The following is a 9949-nucleotide window of genomic DNA, read 5'->3' as shown; positions in this document are numbered from 1 at the left end:
GTTTTACTCATATTCCATATTCTGCAGAGGGGTTTGTTCATGTATCATTTGGCTGATTTATATAGGATTTTCTTCCTAAAACATGGTTAAAATGTATTTTCCCCACAATATAGTTTTTTTTTTCTGCTATGGAAGAAAAGATCTGTCACTACATCCGTTGCATTTTTGCTTAGGAAAATGCTTAACCAAGAATAATCTATGAGGCAATAGTTTTCCTCCCCGTCTGGTTTAAAATAATTAATTCCAAAGTCCTTAAATAGTTCTTGTTTGTTTAGATTTAAATGGAACATAGAGTTGGACTGGTAACCCAAAGATTGTCTGTTTAAATCCCAGAAGGGGAAAACCAGGACCTTTTACCATTGTGTGTTTGCATGTTCTAAGGGAGAAAACCTGCTGTAAATGTGCTGTAAAAAAGTCAGAATGTGGTGTTTTGGTTGTGTTTTATTCAGCTGAGCAACAGATAAACCATCAGCTACAAATGAATCAGCACTGTCTGGACACTGCCTTCAACTTTTACAAGATGGCCCTCTCCAAGCATCTGACTAGAGGGCGATCATCCCACGTCATCGCCGCTTGCCTCTACCTCATCTGCCGAACGGAGGGAGCACCTTGTATCCTATTGGCCATGAGGTGATGAATGCATTTAGAGAGAAATTAAAATGTCTGTTATTGAGGGTGAATGGTGATATATGAGATAACATATTTAAGTAATGTGATGCCTCAGAGTTTGTGTGAATCTGATTTTTGTTTATGATGGGAAGGTGTTTCCAGCAGTCTAAAGCTGTTTCCAATCCCACCATAAGTTTACGTCACAGGCTACTTAAACACATCTTTTTTTTTATGTTTCCACAACCTGTTATCCTTCTGTCAGGGTTTGAGCATTTGGCCAGTGGGATTTAAGATGCAATAACATACTAAAGTGGATCAAACAGATTTTGCAGTGTGTTCAAGTCAGTCACTTCACTTTTTTAATATTTTCTTTATTTTTTTTATTAAAAAAGCCTTTCTGATCTGAAATGTGATGGGAACAGCTAGGGAGAAGAACGGGAGTAAAATGAGTTCGGCAAAAGGTGGATTCGAGCTTGGGTCGATTGCATCAGAAGTTCTTGTCACATGTCTTTCCTCTACACCACTGTTGTTGTCTTTAAATATGTGTCTTTTGTGTTCACGTCTGTTCCAACTAGAAATTGTAGATGCAGTTACTCATAATAGCTTCTGCCAACAATGTGGGCTATGTACACTCAGTGTAAATAGAAACTCCATATTTGGAACTGTTTTTGTTGGCGATATAGAGCAAATCAGAAATACTGTTCTTTGATGTTAAGTCCCTTACTGTTAACTAAAGATTAAGTACAACTTTTTCTAGGTTTTGATGCAGAACAGTTAAACAAAAATTGCACTGTGATGTTATGTCCTTTTTCACATTAGTTAGTAAAACTGTCTTTGTGTATCCATGACAAAAAAACTACGCTTGACTGTTTTTGTCTTGCATTTTTACGAGTCCTGACTAATATCTGCACTCTACAGGTTGCAAACTCAACAGGCTGCATGCAGGGGCGTAGCAGCCATTTTAAAAGTGGGGGGGACAGCTGTATGGTGATTTGACCCAAAGCTGATGTTCATAATAAATTCTAAATAGAATACCATTTGGCATTTTACTTTTTCAAATTTGGGAACATGACATGATAGCTTACAGGAACCTATTTTTGTTAAATCATACTCGAAATTAAAAAATACTGCAGGACTTTGAGACCAATGGGAGACCATCTATAATTTTTTTTTATGAAATAAAGATATTTTATGATATTTACAATATTTCAGTTGCACTACATTTGAACAATAACTGTTTTTTTAACAGTTGGACAAAAACAGGTGTTAAATGAGTATACAGATTACATCTAGGCCTACAGTAATTTTATACAACATACATTTTATGAAAAATAAGAGACAGATAATCTGTGAAAAAATCAAGCTCCTCTGGCTCCTCCCAGTGGTCCTATTGCCATTTGCAGAAATACATCACTCCCGGTAAAAAACAACCAATCAGAGCTGCGGTCCGTAACTTTGTTTGTGTTCAAAATGTAGAAACATGTATATAATAAGCGAGTACAACATTAATCTATTTTCCAAACCGTGTTTTTGGCTTGTCCTGAATCACTAGGGTGCACCTATAATAAGTGTTTATATTCGGACTATTTTAGATTGCTTCGGGGGTACCGCGGCGGAGTAACCCAGTACCTTTGTGATTCTTCATAGACATAAACAGAGAGAAGTAGTTCCGGCTACGATGTTCTTCCGCAAGACGCAAGCAGTTATGTGTATTAACCGCTAAAGCGTCAAAAGTTCCCTACTGCAGCTTAAGATAGTCAATCTGCTTTTTTTTTTTATACAAATCTCACCTGTACACATTCTGGAGAGGTTGAGCAACTGCCCCCTCTCTCCGCCAGTGACGTCACAGCCTGCCTTTCCTACAGACTAGTTAGGACATAAAGTAACAGTTATGAATTAAAAGAATAAAATTTGATAAAGTATTTTAAGATATTCGTTGCAAAACAAATATGATTTATTGTGAAATGATAATTTTACTCCGCGAGCAGCACGTAGACAAAAGACAGCAGAAACCAATAATATTGTTACGTCTTATTTAGCAGACGCTTTTATCCAAAGTGACAATTAGGAGAGCATTTAAATCTAAGTAACAAATCAGAGAACACTACAGGAAATATTCACGCTGGATCCTAAAAAAAAAAAAAAATTAGCAGGGGTCAGAATCACCTGTTTCTAAAAGTGCGGGGGACGTGTCCCCCCCGTCCCCCCCGGTTGCTACGCCCCTGGCTGCATGCGTTTTTATTTATTTTTTAAGAGTCAGAGAATCACCAGTTGCCTCATTGGTTAAAAAATTGCATTAATATTAAATGAAATAAATAACATTTAAATTCAAAATAATCACTTTGGTAATTTAAAATACTTTTCGGATATAACTGTAATTTGATTGCCTGTTTAAAATGTAACCATAACAAAATACAGTTACTCATATTTTGTATTTTAAATACATATCAACGTTACATGTATTCCATTACTCCCCAATGCTGGTAGTATGCTAGCATCGTTCTGTATAGTTTGTATACTATAATCGTCATTAATCATCTTTTTTTTAGTGGACTCTTAGCACCTAATTTACATAATTGTGATATTAACTTGAGAATATATATATGAGAAGAGACTGCAAAATAGAATAAGAAGAGATAATGTGACACTGATTGTGTTTCACAGAAAGAAGACAAAGTGGTACAGAAGAAGAGAGGTTGAGTAAGAGGGGTCCTCTGTGGGAACTGATTTGGTCAGTGTCTGAAGCTGATGATAGTCATAGACCCTTAGTTCTCCTGTGTCTACACTGCAGAAAGGCCTCATCTGGTGTCCGATGATGGGTTCTCGCTTGTATTAGAGTTGGCGTTTTCAGGGTGTTTATGTATGTTCAAAGTGAGTCAGGAAATTAGCAGGGTGTGTCTTTCAGGAAACTGAATTAGGCCTGCATAATATGCACACACACAAAAAAACTCAACTGGAAAACCCTGCTTTAGTTTATCATAGTTTGATTTGTTTTTAATAATCTTGTTGGGGTCAGAGGCAAGGCCTGGCAGTTAGTGCACATCCAAATTATGACATTTCCTGATCCATTTCTCACCATTAAAATAAGCAAATAGATCTAAATAAATGTTTTATGGATTCATTTTTACTTTAAAATAAGCAAATAGATCTGTATAAACGTTTTATGGATTCATTTTACTTTTAATGTAAAGTCTGTATGACTTTGTTGTCTTTCTAATAGTAACCAACTCAAAATGCTTAGTCTACCAGCATCCAGGTGCACCAGGTGCACTCGATAACGCTCACAGATTTAATTGGACCAGTTTATTCTGTTTTATATATATATATATATATATATATATATATATATATATATATATATATATATATATATATATACTCTACATGGGAAAGTGCTTGAGTACGAGGTAATTTTAATCAGCTTTCATCTGCTTTCTACAGTCTAAAAATGACAATCCGATATTTGTGCATTTGGATTTTCATGGATTATGCTTCTCGCATAAATAGAGGCAAAATAGAGCATAAATAGAGGCAACAGAAGCTGACAGCATGTATGTTTTCCATCTCTCTGAGATTACATAATGTACATGTTCAGTCAGATGTCTTGGTAGGGTTACATAAGAACACATGAGAGAACTTCCACTTTCTGCCCAGGAGGGTAAGGGATGTGTGTGTGAGTGTGTGTGTTTGAGAGAGAGCGAGAGAGAGAGAGAGAGAGAGAGAGAGAGAGAGTGTGAGTAAGAGTGAGAGTATTGTTGGTCTCATTTTCCACTGGAAAGGGTAAATTTAGCTAAACGTTTAGAATTATTTTCCAAATGTCAGCCTCTGAAATAGTTTCTTGCTCTCAGATTAGCTGTAAAACTCCAATCTGCCTGAGTTTGTGGATTATTTTAGCTCTTTTGCCCAATTTATTCTTGACAATCTTTTTATATTTGACTTATTTTTTTTGATTTTATATTATTTTATAGTATCTGTAATTTTATGTTGGCACCCAAACACTGTAAAGGATGTGAAATGTTATCTTAAGGTGATTAGAGATAACATTAATGGCATTTAGCTAATTTTGCAACGTGAGATTTCTCCCTGGAAAGTTCAAATCCTAAAACAATTATCATTAATTTAACTGAGTCATCCATAAGGATTATTTTTCTTGTTGCCCTGGTGACTGAAAATCCCACAATGATGTTTTTTTTTTATGGGATGTTTTAATACACTTTGTCTTGTTTGGACAGGTATGCTGGTCTCCATGGACACAGAATACTTGGTTGCTAGGAGACGGGGAATTCCTGGGTTCATGGGGTGGTGGTTCAGTGGAAAGAGGAAAAATGTCAAAGCCATTTTCCCCCAGCTGTTGTGTCCGTTTTATCTTTTTACCCTCCCAGCTGTCCTATTAAACCCCCTCCCTGTCACACACACTAACACCCAGAACCTGTCCACTGCAGTATTTGAGTCATTACAAGATTTTACCAGAGAAAGGACCCATAAATTCCTTTGCTCAGCCCCAGACAGAGGAGCTTTTTGAGGCATAAGGCTGTCTCCGCCCCCTTCAGGTCAGGAGTGTGTGAGGGCCATCCTGCTTTTCAGTGGTCATGACCTCTGACATCCACCAAAAAAGATTCCTCTTTAATGAATCAGGGCCCAGATGGAAGAAATAGGGTGTCTGTGTTTGTGCATGTGCATCTTTCTTCATGGATATCTTCTTCTTTTAATGATTATTAAGGTGGTCATTTTCACCAACATTTTCTTTCTTGGCCACAAATTTATGTCCTTTTCTCAGTCTGTCTTTCTCTCTTGTCCTAGGTGAATGTGTATGTTTTGGGAAAACCCTTCCTTGAGAGCTGTGTATCAGTGCACCAGCTATTGGTAAGCATCACATAAGTGACACTGTAGTTTACCATGATGCTTTGCTGCTCATCTAAATTGTACTGGTATACTGTATATGAGTATGTGCGCTGCTCTGTGTAGTGCTGCTGTTAAAGCCCAGAGGGTGCTGTGCAACTCTAAATGAAATTTTTACCTGAACTCAACACTTTGATGGTGTTGGTCATTTGCTTTGCTCAATCAACAATACAAATCAAAATTTTGACAATGTGTTTGCAAACATGTAATTTCAAACTTGTATGACTTTCTTTTGCCTCTGGAACAAAAAACATATGTCTTGGTGTTTTAGTTTTTTGTACATACAGTGAAAGTCAGTGGGTTCCATTGTTGTTTTGGATCTTTTTTTATTATTTGTTGGACCCTATATTATGGGCAAAAACAGTTCAAACATTCTTCAATATATTGTCTTTTGTGTTTTAAGAAATCAGTTTAGACACTAAAGTTTGGAATGACATAAGAATGAGTAAATGATGACAGACTTTTCATTTTTAAGGGTTTGAAAGATCATATTTTACCCAAGAGTGAAACAGTATAGGTCATAAAACTGTGCAATAGACAAAAGAAAACAAAATACTGTTTGATGAATAGAAACAAATATTTTATGATTCTGCAGGCTCATGAAACCCTTTTTCGGGTCACTCAGCATCAAGCTGTCAACAAATAAACATTTAATAACAAGGCAGAGGAAAAGCTGCCTAGTTTCAAGTGCAAACTACCCATGTTTCATTGTACACAGGCAGATTGTGAATAATTAGAAATCAAATGTGCTTAAATTAAAGTACATGTTTTAAAACAATATGTTTAAAGAAATAAATAAGTTTGGGCAGCATTCCATTGTATGCAAGATGTAAAAAATAAATAAAATCAGAGGGGATAGTCTCCTCTTTAAGTAGTGTCTTGCAGCTATATTGTGAGTAACGGCTTTTTTTTGAGGAAAAATTCCCCTGCTGTCTCTTCATTAACAGATAAATCCACGTAATCATGCATAAAATATCAGCTCTGGAATCTGTCCCCCCTGCACCCCTGTCCCGTTGGTACTGTCAGAGGAACACTGAAACTGAAAGGTGACTTTCCCACACTGGACTTCTGTCATTCCTTCCTGTCCAAAATAACTTAGCTCGTTCCCGTCTAGGACAGCGCTTACCGTGTAGAACGCGTCCTGCTCCACTTGTACTGGGTGCTCAAACCACACAGGGAATGTTGAGCTAGAACCGTCTGACACAAATTTGGTCAAGTTTTGTGCCAGAAGCACTCCCTGTCTCTTTAGTTCAATTCTGACGCCATATTCCGCCTTCCCTCCACTGGAGCCATATAGACCAAGTCCGGTGATAAACACACGCTTGTCCACAGCGAACTGGATACTGTCACAGCGTCCGCGGTAGCGCCACTGGTTGCTTCGGTATGCAGAAGATTGAAACCGATGACAGCATTGCGCCATCAGTCCCTTTCTGGGTTCAACCGGGAATCCCAGCGCAGGTTTCGTAGCAGCCGTGTACCAGAGAAAGATGTCGTGTGTTTCCTCAAGGGTTAAAATGTTTGACTGCGCGGCTCCATCTGCAAATTCCTGCAGTGTCATTGAAGGCAGACGCACAAGGTGCAAAGCCTTCCCCAGAACGGAGCGCTGGTTCTGTGACAAGGGGGTCAGGCCCTGTCTCCGACACTCTGCATCGGCCCATCCTAGAATGGCCTGGAACACCACCGTCTCCTTTACATTCAGGGTTTCCCTCTGCAAGATGTGTTCCAATGTGGGCAGGTCAATCTCAGTGAAACCTTCAGAGCGCAGTGCAAGCTCTGCCTGGGCATCAATCACTTCCCAACACCTCTGAGTGAGCTCCGGCTCCTCGAACAGCAGACTTTGAGATAGCAGCACACACGCATTTCGCGCCTCCAGGCTTGTCTCGAGGAAACCCACACATGCGCGAGCCAGAGCAGACACCAGATATTTCTTGGCAGCGTAAAGCGTAGCCAGTACTGTGTCAGCCGCCAGTTCTATCTCATCACTGTACATGTATCTGATAAAGAAGAGGGAGATAGAAGTGTTAGGGTAAGTTTTAAGTGCCCCATAGGAAGAAAATTTTATACTTCACAAAAGCTGATCTGTTTAACATGCCTTTTTTTATTGCATCACTACCACTTTAAATAGTGACTTCCAACTTTCCCAGGGAAAAGTACACCATTCGCATTCACAATCCAGTAAAAGGTCGCTACTAGTTCTGAAATAAGAGGGTAACTGCTAAACCAAGACATCACTGTGATCCCATCTGTGCTGCCGGGCATGAGAGCAGAGTCGCCCTGTTATTAATGCCCGGATGTGATTAGTGAGCGAGTCTTACTTGAGCAGGATGAGAAAAGCAGCGGGTTCCACATCTGGAATATGGATATCAGAGTCCCCTTCTGCGAGATCCCCATAAAACATGGCACAGAAAACCGAGCTCCCCACTGCCAGCACATACTGAGAGAAGCAGAAGAGACAATCCGTCAGTGTTTCATCTAGTTTCAAAGCATTGCCTGGAAAGTTTTCCTTTTCTGACACATATATTAGTTCTACTGATAAGCTGATGGTTTGAATCAGGTGTGTTCAGTTTGGAAGAAAACAAAATATGCAGTGTGTGGGCTCACCTTGTGTGCTGGGACCCTTTCTGATTCCCCGGGCGGACCAACAATGAAGTGAACGTCTGCCATGTGTTCATTATTAAACATTAGTGCATTTCTGCATTAAATAAAAATAAATAAACATATTCAGTCTTGATATCAAAATTGATAAATACAATAAATGTAAATATTTCATTTTAAAGAAATGTAATATAAAATGTTTAGATATTAGTTTCTGTTAATTTTCATTATGCCTTGCCTTTCGCGTAAGGTCGGGTGCGCGGAGTGGCAGCTGGGAATCTCCACGTTGTTGTTGTTGATGTTTTGCTCTGGGGTCGGTGTGTTGGCGATGGATGCGGTAGTCTGCGCAGCCGGCTCCACGCTCCTCTTCTTCTCGGACAGACTCCGGATCACCGTCTCGTTCTTCTGGACGGGCGCCTGGTCGTTGACGGGGTACAGTTCCGCTGCCATCCTTTTCTTCAGGGAAAGAGTTAAGATGTTATAGCACAGAGAGAGCCTGCCGGGGTGCTTGCTTGCCCGCTTCAACTTCTTTAACGTTTCGGGGAGCAAAAGTAAAAAAGTAACACATTTCATGATCCGGCCATGATGGGACAGCTTGAATTCCGTAGCAGCGGGCATCAGAACAAAAAAGAAAGTTTTCCAAAATATGTGTAGAAAAAATATTATCAGCTACAACAGTTGTCCGTGGTCTTCCCAAATATGGTGCGTTGTTTCCGTGGAAACAAAACCTGCTCCACTGTCATTAAACGGTCACATAAATATTCAGATTTTAGCGATTATTTCATAGATAAGCCATCCTCTTTTTCTCAAATCCTCTCCAATCCCATATCGAAAACTCCAAAACAAATCATTTTAAAATCACTCAAAAACCACACAAAACAAATATTGACACAAATTGGCTCTGTATTTAGATCTCTCTTCTGCTGTGGTCACACGGAATGATCAGGTTTGGGTTTATTTTGAGCTCTATCTCGCGCTCTCTCTCTCTTTCTCGTCTGATGTCAGGATTGGAGGGTTGTCTTTGCCCGAGCTCTTCTGTAAATTCTGTGTTGCCATGTCTTGCTATCAGAAGAGACACATAGATTGGATTTGCACATTAGGCTACTATGTGTTGTTTTGGGGGATTATTCACAGTTTTTATAAGTGAATACATACATATACATTCACAATCTATATAGGATACATTTATCGAAAATATCCATTAATCCAAACCAGATCGCTAGTTTTTCAGGCGGGATCTGGCAACCTTGAAAAATAGAACCTTTATGAATCTCTCTGTGGACTATGCAGTGATGAGGGTTTTTAAACTTTCATATTTACACGTGCATGTTTATACGTTTATAATATACATGATTGCATTGTATTTTTTCTTTTAGTACATATTTTACTGTATTTATGCAACACTTGTTTATTTTATAGCTCAGTTGCTTACATGGCATTATACTTATCCAGTGTCAAACTAACATTTAATATTGTTGGTGAAAACAAATTGTTGGTGAAAACAAATTCCTCGTATGTGTAAACATACATGGCAATAAAGCTCATTTTGATTCTGATTTTGATTTATTCTCTTTAAAGAAATATATCATGTATGGTTTCATAAGACTTTTTAATTTCCATGGAACATTTCCTTTGCATAAAAAGGTGTGAAAACGTTTCCTTATATTTATTTAAATGTTCTTAAAACTGGGTGATCACTGAAAGGTTCTTCAGGAATGCCAAAATGGTTCTTCTGTCACTACGAAAAACCACTTTTCAGATATTTAATTTTTAAAAGTGTAGCACCCATAAAACTATAGCAGTTTATTTAATCGAGTTGTTTTTGCATTGAAAACAAACAAACAAA

At 38.5% G+C, this 9949-nt stretch overlaps 1 protein-coding gene across 1 annotated transcript; it reads right to left on the bottom strand.

Annotated features, from left to right (window-relative positions):
- Positions 1-5819: 5819 nt before the first annotated feature.
- Positions 5820-9100, bottom strand: LOC128026458 (BTB/POZ domain-containing protein 6-A-like). The gene is made up of 4 exons (XM_052613635.1): positions 8342-9100; positions 8110-8200; positions 7824-7942; positions 5820-7502 (listed from the first exon to the last, which is right to left on the bottom strand). The coding sequence occupies exons 1-4, from the start codon at positions 8719-8721 to the stop codon at positions 6470-6472; spliced, it is 1623 nt and encodes a 540-aa protein (XP_052469595.1). The 5' UTR covers positions 8722-9100; the 3' UTR covers positions 5820-6469.
- Between the last annotated feature and the right edge of the window lie 849 nt (positions 9101-9949).

Source organism: Carassius gibelio, chromosome A13 (genome assembly GCF_023724105.1).
Source record: "Carassius gibelio isolate Cgi1373 ecotype wild population from Czech Republic chromosome A13, carGib1.2-hapl.c, whole genome shotgun sequence".
Lineage (NCBI taxonomy): Eukaryota > Metazoa > Chordata > Actinopteri > Cypriniformes > Cyprinidae > Carassius > Carassius gibelio.
This window is presented reverse-complemented; position numbering and strand designations above follow the sequence as displayed.